The 13,011-nt window shown below is 43.6% G+C and overlaps 1 protein-coding gene across 1 annotated transcript; it reads right to left on the bottom strand.

The window, feature by feature from the left end:
- Nucleotides 1–11,338: 11,338 nt before the first annotated feature.
- Nucleotides 11,339–12,521, bottom strand: LOC311246511 (uncharacterized protein; the record flags this gene model as incomplete). Its single annotated transcript, XM_084336662.1, has 3 exons — nucleotides 11,339–11,918; nucleotides 12,157–12,307; nucleotides 12,482–12,521. The coding sequence occupies 3 exons, from the start codon at nucleotides 12,519–12,521 to the stop codon at nucleotides 11,339–11,341; spliced, it is 771 nt and encodes a 256-aa protein (XP_084192788.1).
- Nucleotides 12,522–13,011: the final 490 nt, after the last annotated feature.

The raw sequence follows: 13,011 nt of genomic DNA, 5'->3' as shown, positions 1-13,011 counted from the left end.
CTCTTTAAGTTTTTATATTTTATTTTTTACCTTTTTTACCTCATTCAATTGGGCTGAATATTGCACCCAAGTTATGACCCAAGTTATAGAACTTTTTGTTCTTTGGGCAAACAAGTCAGGAAAAAAAACAATGCGACTGACTTAATGAAAATAGAATTAATGTTTAAATGTTTTGCACTTTGAATATTGAACTTTGAGGTACAACCTTAGTTTCATACCTCAGCCTGGTTCCTACCTCGTGTTGTGTTAGTACAGAGTTATGTTGGCACATGTTTATATGTTATATGTTTGCTACTGTAATGTAATGTTATATGACTACTTTCACTTTTGGTGAACTAAATTTATTTGAACTGTAACCAGTGGTGACAGATCTTCACTCAGTATTTTCACTCACACTGGACAGAAGGTAATAGCTGTCTATGGGCCTTGGACTCTGACTGACTCTTTAAGTTTTTATATTTTATTTTTTACCTTTTTTACGTCATTCAATTGGGCTGAATATTGCACCCAAGTTATGACCCAAGTTATAGAACTTTTTGTTCTTTGGGCAAACAAGTCAGGACAAAAAAGAATGCGACTGACTTAATGAAAATAGAATTAATGTTTAAATGTTTTGCACTTTGAATATTGAACTTTGAGGTACAACCTTAGTTTCATACCTCAGCCTGGTTCCTACCTCGTGTTGTGTTAGTACAGAGTTATGTTGGCACATGTTTATATGTTATATGTTTGCTACTGTAATGTAATGTTATATGACTACTTTCACTTTTGGTGAACTAAATTTATTTGAACTGTAACCAGTGGTGACAGATCTTCACTCAGTATTTTCACTCACACTGGACAGAAGGTAATAGCTGTCTATGGGCCTTGGACTCTGACTGACTCTTTAAGTTTTTATATTTTATTTTTTACCTTTTTTACCTCATTCAATTGGGCTGAATATTGCACCCAAGTTATGACCCAAGTTATAGAACTTTTTGTTCTTTGGGCAAACAAGTCAGGAAAAAAAACAATGCGACTGACTTAATGAAAATATAATTAATGTTTAAATGTTTTGCACTTTGAATATTGAACTTTGAGGTACAACCTTAGTTTCATACCTCAGCCTGGTTCCTACCTCGTGTTGTGTTAGTACAGAGTTATGTTGGCACATGTTTATATGTTATATGTTTGCTACTGTAATGTAATGTTATATGACTACTTTCACTTTTGGTGAACTAAATTTATTTGAACTGTAACCAGTGGTGACAGATCTTCACTCAGTATTTTCACTCACACTGGACAGAAGGTAATAGCTGTCTATGGGCCTTGGACTCTGACTGACTCTTTAAGTTTTTATATTTTATTTTTTACCTCATTCAATTGGGCTGAATATTGCACCCAAGTTATGACCCAAGTTATAGAACTTTTTGTTCTTTGGGCAAACAAGTCAGGACAAAAAAGAATGCGACTGACTTAATGAAAATAGAATTAATGTTTAAATGTTTTGCACTTTGAATATTGAACTTTGAGGTACAACCTTAGTTTCATACCTCAGCCTGGTTCCTACCTCGTGTTGTGTTAGTACAGAGTTATGTTGGCACATGTTTATATGTTTGCTACTGTAATGTACGTTCACTTTTGGTACTTTAAGTATTTAGATTATTATACTTAATAAAGACCATTCAAGCAGCACGTTTTTCCTCATGTTTTTGAAAATATACTGTAGAGATGAAAGCTGCAGCTGCTACTAGTGTGGACTGAATGGGCGGCAGCAAAGCGTTATGGAAATGCCAGTATTCTGATTGCTGTCTGTGGTTCTATATGGGTTGTGGCAATAATTTTGACAAATAATAGCTCGCAGCAACGTATTGAAAAAAGAACTATAAACTATAAATTAGTTCTTTTTTGAAACCATGAACTTTAGTTCAAAATTTTGAATTATGAACTATGAACTGAACTAGTTCGTTTTAAAAAATTTGAACTGTGAACTGAACTAGTTCATGTAGAAAGTGAACTTTCCCAACACCACTGATGATTAACGGGGCTACCGTGGACAGGGTGAGCAGCTTTAAGTACCTGGGGGTCCACATCTCAGAGGATCTGACATGGTCAACACACATAGACACAGTAGTAAAGAAGGCGAAGCAGCGCCTCTACCACCTGAGACAGTTAAGGAAGTTCAAAGTATCGGGGAAGATACTCCAGTCCTTCTACTCAGGAGCTGTAGAGAGCATCTTGACCGGAAACATCACTGCCTGGTATGGAAACAGCACGGCACAGGACAAGAAGGCCCTACAGAGAGTGGTGCGCTCAGCCGAGCGTACCACGGGTATTGCACTACCTCCCCTGCAGGTTCTATACAACAAGAGGTGCAAATCCAGAGCCTGCAGAATAATGAAAGACTCCCACCACCCCAATAACAGCCTGTTCCAGCTGCTGAGGTCAGGCAGACGCCTGCGAACCCCAGCTACTAGGACAGAGAGGCTTAGGCTCAGCTTCTTCCCCTAGGCCATCAGAGCCTTGAACAATGAACATTGAGTGCCACAGAACACTGAACTATCCACACACAAGCACACATGAGCACACACACGACACGCACGCTGTGCACGCTCACACACTAGCAGCCACTTTAACACTTTAACATGAGCGGGCACACACTCATGCCGCACACACCCACTTATGGCCAAAAGGAAAGGCCACTTTAAATTAGTATAACAACAGTAACAGTGTATTGCACTACCAAAGCTACCTAGCATGTCCTATATGCTCTGTAAATAACTATGTACAGATACCGAGATGTCACACCATGTTACCTGTTACCTGTTTATTGCACAATGTTGTTTTTATTGGATTCTATTATATGTTGTACCACTGTATTGCACATCGTTGCGGGCAAGACCACCCGCATTTCATTGTATACTTGTATGCCGTGACAAATAAAACTCTTGACTTGACTTGACTTGACTGTATGAACGGTTCTTTGAGATAATCCTCAGTCATATGGTTGAGACAAGAATACAAACAATGGGGAAACCATTTAAATGTTGAAAGAGAGGGTTTGGTTATTGATCTATACGATAGGCTTGTAAACATATTTAACCATTAAAGTGAAATTAGCATAAATAGCTTTTCAAATAATATCTTGTAGGATAAATCCAAACTCTCTCACTGCTCCATCTCAGTTCTACCACTAAGGGGCAGCATAAACTCTTCCCCAGCAGCTGACACTGACATCCCTCCCAGGAGACAGAACTGAACACTGAGCCATTCGTTCCGAGATAGATCTCAAGATTCAAGATTCAAGAGGTTTATTCGTCATATACATACATTGTTGTGCAAAAAATACAAATAATAATAGGATAAAATAGAATAGATAATAAAAATAGACATGATAACAAGTATTAAGATGCTACGAATTTAAAGGTAATGGAACTTCCTATATACACTTGATTGATTGAATTGATTGAAAACTTTATTTAACAGATTGCAGAATGGGTACAATACAGTACAGCTCAATACACACAATTGTTAAGGGGATGCAGACCAGAGAAAGACTTTCGTCTTGTTTACATCAGGGTCCCCCACACTAACACTACTATACAATATGCAGTTATACTATATATAACTATACTATACTAGCTATACTAACTATACTATACAAAAACATACAGTTATGTTTTTTTTTCTAGTGACTGTTTCCCCCGGCACTTGATAGCTGGTTGGATTAAACTAAGATTTATGAAAACACAGACATGTGCCAGGAGTTTTATCAGAAGATCAGACAACCACAATATACCACATTTAACCTGTTGTTCAGCGCCCCTACAATAACTATATCTGTATATCTGTACCTAACCATTCTGCTGGTCCCAAGCCAATCATATGAACAGGGGCCATTCAGCAGGGGGGAAACAAGACAAGACATTACCAGAGGAGATGGAGATTTACAATGACCCATCGACACGTGACAGACAGCTATCCCTTCATCTCCCCCCTCCCGCCACTGATCTACTCATCTCATAATGTTCTCGTAACAACCTCTTATCTGGATCAAAACAGTGCTAAATCTTTCATCACACTGGGACAAGCAATACATGGCTTGTTCAAAGAAACTCCTGTGTCTGCAAAGCATCCCTCCTGTGGCACTTCAGCCCCTTTCAGTTCAAGAGTGTGATTGGGGCAGACAGTCAGTAAATAGTCTCCAGTCTCTCCATTTTGATTAATGTCTTGCTTATTTTCTTGTGGAAATCAGCATTGTTTCATGCATGGATGGTGTATAAGATTCATAGAGTTGGAATGTCCAACAGCACAGTCCTATGTAGGGCTGCCTCTATGCCTGTACACCACACAGGCGTCTGAGCGAGTGGTGCTACAGCTGCTCTCGGCTCCGTCCATGATAGGAATGCTCTCCACGTTCTTTGTTGTGATGACGTATATTTTTGTGCGACAGCCAGGCGTGTTGCCAGATTCGGTGCGTTTCCGCATTATTATGTAGCCCGTTTACAGTGTGTTTTAACATGGTTTTCGGCTGAAAAACATATGAAATCTGGCACACCTTTGAACACCGTTATAATACAAATATTGCTGAGAATGAACGCACGTTTGAACGCCGTTATACAGCACTGAGAATGAACGCGTTCTCAATTGCGTTCATTTAGCGGATATGCAGTACGTTCAGTTCTCGTTCGCCCAAAATACGAACGCGTTCACGAACGATCGTTCATTGAACGCGTTCGGGTACATCACTGGCGGTACACACCACACACATGCTGTAGCTACACACCACACAGGCTGTAGCTACACACCACACAGGCGGTACACACCACACAGGCTGTAGCTACACACCACACAGGCGGTACACACCACACACATGCTGTAGCTACACACCACACAGGCGGTACACACCACACACATGCTGTAGCTACACACCACACAGGCTGTAGCTACACACCACACAGGCTGTAGCTACACACCACACAGGCTGTAGCTACACACCACACATGCTGTAGCTACACACCACACAGGCTGTAGCTACACACCACACATGCTGTAGCTACACACCACACAGGCTGTAGCTACACACCACACAGGCTGTAGCTACACACCACACATGCTGTAGCTACACACCACACACATGCTGTAGCTACACACCACACAGGCTGTAGCTACACACCACACATGCTGTAGCTACACACCACACAGGCTGTAGCTACACACCACACACATGCTGTAGCTACACACCACACACAGGCTGTAGCTACACACCACACAGGCTGTAGCTACACACCACACAGGCTGTAGCTACACACCACACAGGCTGTAGCTACACACCACACACATGCTGTAGCTACACACCACACACAGGCTGTAGCTACACACCACACAGGCTGTAGCTACACACCACACAGGCTGTAGCTACACACCACACACATGCTGTAGCTACACACCACACACATGCTGTAGCTACACACCACACACATGCTGTAGCTACACACCACACAGGCTGTAGCTACACACAACACACATGCTGTAGCTACACACCACACAGGCTGTAGCTACACACCACACAGGCTGTAGCTACACACCACACATGCTGTAGCTACACACCACACACATGCTGTAGCTACACACCACACACATGCTGTAGCTACACACCACACAGGCTGTAGCTACACACCACACACATGCTGTAGCTACACACCACACAGGCTGTAGCTACACACCACACACATGCTGTAGCTACACACCACACACATGCTGTAGCTACACACCACACACAGGCTGTAGCTACACACCACACATGCTGTAGCTACACACCACACACAGGCTGTAGCTACACACCACACAGGCTGTAGCTACACACTACACACAGGCTGTAGCTACACACCACACAGGCTGTAGCTACACACCACACACATGCTGTAGCTACACACTACACACATGCTGTAGCTACACACTACACACAGGCTGTAGCTACACACCACACATGCTGTAGCTACACACCACACACATGCTGTAGCTACACACCACACAGGCTGTAGCTACACACCACACAGGCTGTAGCTACACACCACACAGGCTGTAGCTACACACCACACACATGCTGTAGCTACACACCACACACAGGCTGTAGCTACACACCACACACAGGCTGTAGCTACACACCACACACATGCTGTAGCTACACACCACACACATGCTGTAGCTACACACCACACACATGCTGTAGCTACACACCACACACAGGCTGTAGCTACACACCACACAGGCTGTAGCTACACACCACACAGGCTGTAGCTACACACCACACACATGCTGTAGCTACACACCACACACATGCTGTAGCTACACACCACACAGGCTGTAGCTACACACCACACACAGGCTGTAGCTACACACCACACAGGCTGTAGCTACACACCACACACAGGCTGTAGCTACACACCACACACATGCTGTAGCTACACACCACACACATGCTGTAGCTACACACCACACACAGGCTGTAGCTACACACCACACAGGCTGTAGCTACACACTACACACAGGCTGTAGCTACACACCACACACAGGCTGTAGCTACACACCACACACATGCTGTAGCTACACACACCACACATGCTGTAGCTACACACCACACAGGCTGTAGCTACACACCACACACATGCTGTAGCTACACACCACACAGGCTGTAGCTACACACCACACAGGCTGTAGCTACACACCACACAGGCTGTAGCTACACACCACACAGGCTCTAGCTACACACCACACAGGCTGTAGCTACACACCACACATGCTGTAGCTACACACACCACACATGCTGTAGCTACACACCACACATGCTGTAGCTACACACCACACACATGCTGTAGCTACACACCACACATGCTGTAGCTACACACCACACAGGCTGTAGCTACACACCACACACATGCTGTAGCTACACACCACACATGCTGTAGCTACACACCACACACATGCTGTAGCTACATACCACACACATGCTGTAGCTACACACACCACACATGCTGTAGCTACACACCACACAGGCTGTAGCTACACACCACACACAGGCTGTAGCTACACACCACACAGGCTGTACACATTGTCCAACTCTATACATAGGAGCAGGGGCGTAGCTGGGGGGGGGGTAGCTTAGGATGATTCCAAGGGCCCAGCACGGGGGGGGGGGCCCCACATTTTTTATTTTTTTATTTTTTTTACTAGACATCACTCAGGTGTATTATTGATGCTCTCATTGATACTATGTTTGTTTCTGAAGTGTGTGTGTGTGTGTGTGTGTGTGTGTGTGTGTGTGTGTGTGTGTGTGTGTGTGTGTGTGTGTGTGTGTGTGTGTGTGTGTGTGTGTGTGTGTGAGATATATAGAGAGAGAGGGGGGGCTTTGGTAGACTATTGCATTGGTCCATTCATTGAAGATGAACGCAATGCGACATCCTTTACTAGGCTCACCCACCAACAGTGCAGGTGCTGAACTGCTGATCCAAATGTATAGGTAAAAACCATATTATGTGTTTTCATCAACAAAAAAATTGCCAAAAAAAATTCCGCTCACACGCTAGCGCGCTCGCATTCACTGGGGGCCTACAAATACATTCTTTCATGGGGCCCAGAATCTGGAGCTACACCCCTGCATAGGAGTGTGGTTAAACAGATTGTCTCTGAAATGTTCATCCAAATTATGTGTTTGTCATGGTATCACATCATCTTTCTGAGTCTCTTGCACCAAACCAAACCATTAGAACATTAGGCAGCATGGTATAGGAGCCAAATGGCCATTCTATCAATTAAAATACTGTGAGTGTGAGGCTGCGGTTACACCTTTCGTTTCATCTTCGTATCATTGTCATATGCGTTTCGCCGCGACGTCGTGCGCCTCGAGTCACACTTTCGTTTTTTTTTCGTTTTTGTCACCTGAGCACACTGATGTAGTACACTGCCAAAGCAGTAGGTGGCAGTAGGTGGCAAACATGAAGGCAATTTCAACCAATCAGAACTTGAATGTGCCTGCAAAGCAAATGTCAACAAGGCGGCCACCATCTTTTGCCTAGAACGCAGCAATTCTTTTTCAGCAAAGCCTAATAAAAGTGCAATAAACATTCACTGTGTGTTCTGCCTGTCATTTGTTGATGAAACAAAACTAACATCAACACAAGTGACCACCAAGAGCGGATAGTTTAGTCTAAAAAAAGATCGGTAGCATTGTTAGCTGCATGCTAACGTCAATGGAGTATGCCATTATAACAGTATAGCATTGTGGCTAGAAGCTAACGTTAGCTCTTAGCCAGCACCAAACTGATGATATTGCGAGCTATCAGTAGTTAGATAACATTAGAGACAACGCTGTGTGTATTAAACAAAGGTGAATAGATGACTGGGCCATTTTGTTTAATGCTTGTTAAGTTGAAAGAGGAGCTCTGAGCTAACAGGGTCTGAATCCTGATAGCTCACGTTAGCCAGCTGCTCATGCAATCGGTAATGCTAGCAGAATGAATGGATGTAAACTTTATTTAACATATTGCATATGGGTACAATACAATACGGCTCAATACAAACAATTGTTAAGGGAATGCAGACTGTTGTAGCTTGGACTGGGGTCCTTATAACAATAACTTGACAACACATGGTAGCTGAAGCTATTTGGGACACGGAGCTATGTCCCAAACACACACCCACACACACACACACTGTTGTCACCGAAAGGGCACGCAGATGGTATCTACTGCACATGGGCGTTTTCGCAACAACGGCTCCGTGCAGACTACACGCTGTTGTCGGCGCGTTTTTTAGCGGTTCTCCAAAACGCAAACACAATTTAGCGTTTCAGCCGTATCCACAAAAAAACGCCAAAAAACGCATTTCTGTGTAATAGGGACATGAAACGTTTTCAAAAACGTATAAAAAAACCCACAAATACACTAGTCCAGTGTTTCTCAAAGTGGGGGGCGCGCCCCCCAGGGGGGGCGCAGAGGCATGACAGGGGGGGGCCTTGAGATTTATTTAATTTTTTTTTTTTTTTTTTTTTTCCAGAAAATTATCACTAAATCTGTTGCAGCTGCACTGTTCTCCATGAAAATACCATTTCTCAAAATCTGAAAATCATTATTTAATAAAACACAGAAAAGGATCACCAAGTTACTCTGGATAAAAAAAAACTTTACAGACAACATTGAGACAAAGCTTCCCGACACATCTCCATCCAAACTCTTGGAAGAACTCTTTGAAATCTCATCTGATACCACCTAGAGAGCTAGTTTCAGAGTGTGGTGCTGAGTACCAAGTATCTCATCTCATGGCCCACCAAGTATCTCATGATGCAGCAGTTAAGGTGTTGATACCATTCAGCACCACATACAGTATCTGTGTGAAGCTGGCTTTTCATCCATGACAGCTCTGAAAACAAAATATAGGGCCAATTTGAAAGGTCACGATATTGGTGTTATTTCAATAAATTTAAACATGGCCCATTTCATGACTATTTTGTTGGGGCGAGGGGGGGGGGGGGGGGGGGGGCCCAAAATATTTTGGTCCGCCAAAGGGGGGCCTGACAGAATAAGTTTGAGAAGCACTGCACTAGTTTAACCATGGCCTGAGTTGACCTGCTGGGTACCCGTTTGAGTACAGACTAATTACGTGTGAAGGCAGGAAACGATGTGGACTCAAATCTGCATTTGTATGGCTGATCAGAGGTTTGCACTGTCTTGTTAATAGTGGTTTGAGGTTTACATCTGGGCTGGTGCGGCAGTGAGGAGAGGCTATGGGGAGTGTTGTTATGGCATTAAACAGAGATAGTTCTAGAAAGTTGAAATGTATAATCAATTTCACATTATATAATGAGAATGTGAAAAACTACAATAGAATCCCTTCTACATGGCAAAAGCCTCACAGAGCAATCCTGTACTTTCAATAATATGCACTGAGTCTCCCTCACATGATTTGTTTTTCTCCTGTGTATCTCTGTCTGGATGTTTTGAAAAAGAATGACGGAAACTGGGAGGTCTGTGTGTGTGTGGTGTTGTCAGTGGACTCTGACCCTCCACGCTGAATGCTGGCATTGAAGAATGGATGGGGGAGGGTGGAGGTTTGACATGCTTAACAGTATCTACTGTTGTCTTATATAATCTTATAGTTTGTGTGTGTGTTGCACATACAGTAATACCATATACTGATTGCAACTGCTCTTAATTGCAATTTTAGTACAGTTATTCGTTTTAGAACTGGCAATGGCAAGCCATTTTGGAAGTCATCTCAGTAAATCCATTCATTTAATTTGAAAAAAGCAACCCATCTACAGAAATACTACAGCTTCTTTATTTGACATAGCCTGAAAGAAACAGGCGTTACTAGTGACGAAGAGACTGCTGTAGGCCTCTCTTTCACGTCACCTATAGCCATCGGGAAAATAATGCTCTTTGGTCTTACTGTTCTCACCATTTAAACAGAGGAGTAGCTCTACGGCAAGCATTGACAAGTACCAGAACAATAACCTGTCTCTGGAGAAACCGGCTGGAGACATGTGAGATGAATCGGTGACAGGGCATGTCAGGACTTGGGATGTGAGCCCAGGTGCTGTATAGAGGCTAAATGAGGCTCCCGGGGTATACAGTAGTATGTGTCGTGCTAGTAGGGCCCATGGGCTATGGCTGTACTAACTACCACGTTTTTTGGTCATCGGTTCGCATTGGAATTTTATTATGCCTTTTTTATTTTAATTTTTTGCTTCTACAGCCTTCTTCTTCACCATTTCTACACTGTACTGTATCTGCATTGTATACTGTACATATACTGTGTATATAGGTATATTGAACATTTATGTTTTGTTTACACTTGTTTATGTACTTGACTTTCTATTTTATACTTATAGTATACTATTTTATACTATCTTGTTATTTTATCTAGCACACTCTCAGGAGCAAAACAGAAAGAAGCATTTCATGCAAAAGTATTCTGTATTTCTGTATGACAACTAATAAAGAAACTTGAGAAACTTGAAACTTCTGAAGTGGATGTTGAGGCCTACAACTCAAAAGAAGAATACGAAAGAAAGAATACTTGTGTTTAAGTTTTGAGACCCTTTTATTCTTTGGTAGATTTTTGTAGATACAAAAAGTTGACATTTAAAAAATTCACGGCAGTAGATGAAAGCTCATACAGTATATACATGTTGAATCAGTACAGAGGTTACTTTGCATTTCTCGCATTGCACTATAAAATAAATACTACATCACAGGCATACAGTACAGTTCAGGAAATAGCAAGATTACTTTGAATGTTTCACAGAGCCAAACAGAGGTGGACCAAATCTTAGTGAGTGATGGAGCGGGTGGAGGTTGACTTAGTTTGCACCATTAACATAAGACTCGTAGAGGGAGGTAAGCTGGCCCTGGAGGTCCTGGGCATAGGGGTCCAGCTTTTCCCTCAGGTCCTCAGCGTAGGGGGCCACCAGCTGCCTCACCTGCTGGGTTTTGAGGGCCAACTCCACCTGTACTTGGTCTGCCATGGGGGCCACTCTATCCTGGAACTCCTGCAGACGCTGGTCCACTATCTGCTTCATGTCCTCTGTGTAGGGGCCAATCTGAGCCTGCAGTTCCTTCACACTCTTCTCCAGGCTGCTCTTCAGCTCCTCACTCTTCTGCATCAGGGTGGTCTTCAGGGCCTCGGAGTCCAGGGACTCTACATAGGGGGCCAGCTCCTGCCTGAGCTGCTCCACCCTCTGCTGGACCTGGGTCTTCATCTCTTCAGCGTAGGGCTCCAGCTTGCCCCGGACAGTGCTCAGGTCCTGGCTTAGACGCTCTCTCAGCACCTCAGCCTCCTGGCTGATCTTGGTCATCAGGTCCTGGGCTATAGGGGGAAGCTGGTTCTGCAGGGTGACAGCATACTGGCTGGCCATGTCAGCACTTTCTGTGAGACGAACACTGGATTAGACAGAAAGGGTAGGGGACCAAGAGAGACACACACAGAGAGAGAAAGAGAGAGAGAGAGAGAGAGAGAGAGAGAGAGAGAGAGAGAGAGAGAGAGAGAGAGAGAGAGAGAGACGGAAAGGTTACATCAGGTCAGCATCCTAGAGTAATAATTCATATTAATCAAAAAATTATTTTATGTCCAACATCTCACACTCCATGTTTACCTATTACCACATGTTACAGGACTTACTTGACTTCCTGTCCAAACTGAGACTTCCTGACCATCTGCAGGGTATCATCCGCTGTCTGGGTTGCCTTGGAGACATAGTCCCAGAATGCATCAGTCAGCTCTTCCAGCTGTGGCATGGGCTGATCAGCGTAGAAGAGGTTGGCATGGCAACCTGGTGAGGTATAGCAATAGAGAAGATGTCAGTTTAAGATGACTTTTGAGGCCCAGATAATGCGATTAGATTATATACAATGTTGCCTGGTTTAGCTTTATATGTACCTATAGATAAAATTGACAATTTCACTGGGCATTATAGGGATTCAAAGGAAGAACTCATCCTACATACCAGACAGGACAGCAATGGTAAGCACTACAAAAACCTTCATGACTGCGTTCTCACTGAAAGACAGAAGAAGCATGAATCAGGTTAAATCCAAAACTGAAAACATGGCTGAATTCCTTTACTCCTATATGTTTTTGAAGCATATGGCGTACATCTCACCTGGTTCTCCTTTGCGTATCTGTGAGTGAACAGTGTGTTTGTGAGTGTCCGGCCGGGGCTTTGCTATATATACTGTAGTCAGGTGAAAGTTGTAGCACAGGGCACAAAGTCCAGGAGCTACTGCCATGTTGTCAGTGCTCTTCCCTTCCTGCGCCTGCCGCCACCAGTGACATCACAGCTTGGGCTTACCGTTCACACACAATCACAGACTGCAGACACACACACAGACACACACACAGACACACACACACACACACACACACACACACACACACACACACACACACACACACACACACACACACACACACACACACACACACACACACACACACACACACACACACACACTGCAAACAAATACACACACACAA

The sequence above is a fragment of the Notolepis coatsorum genome, assembly GCF_963971535.1.
Source record: "Notolepis coatsorum genome assembly, chromosome: 19".
In the NCBI taxonomy this organism is placed as follows: domain Eukaryota; kingdom Metazoa; phylum Chordata; class Actinopteri; order Aulopiformes; family Paralepididae; genus Notolepis; species Notolepis coatsorum.
Note: the sequence above shows the minus strand (reverse complement) of the source record. Positions and strands in the feature narration are given on the sequence as shown.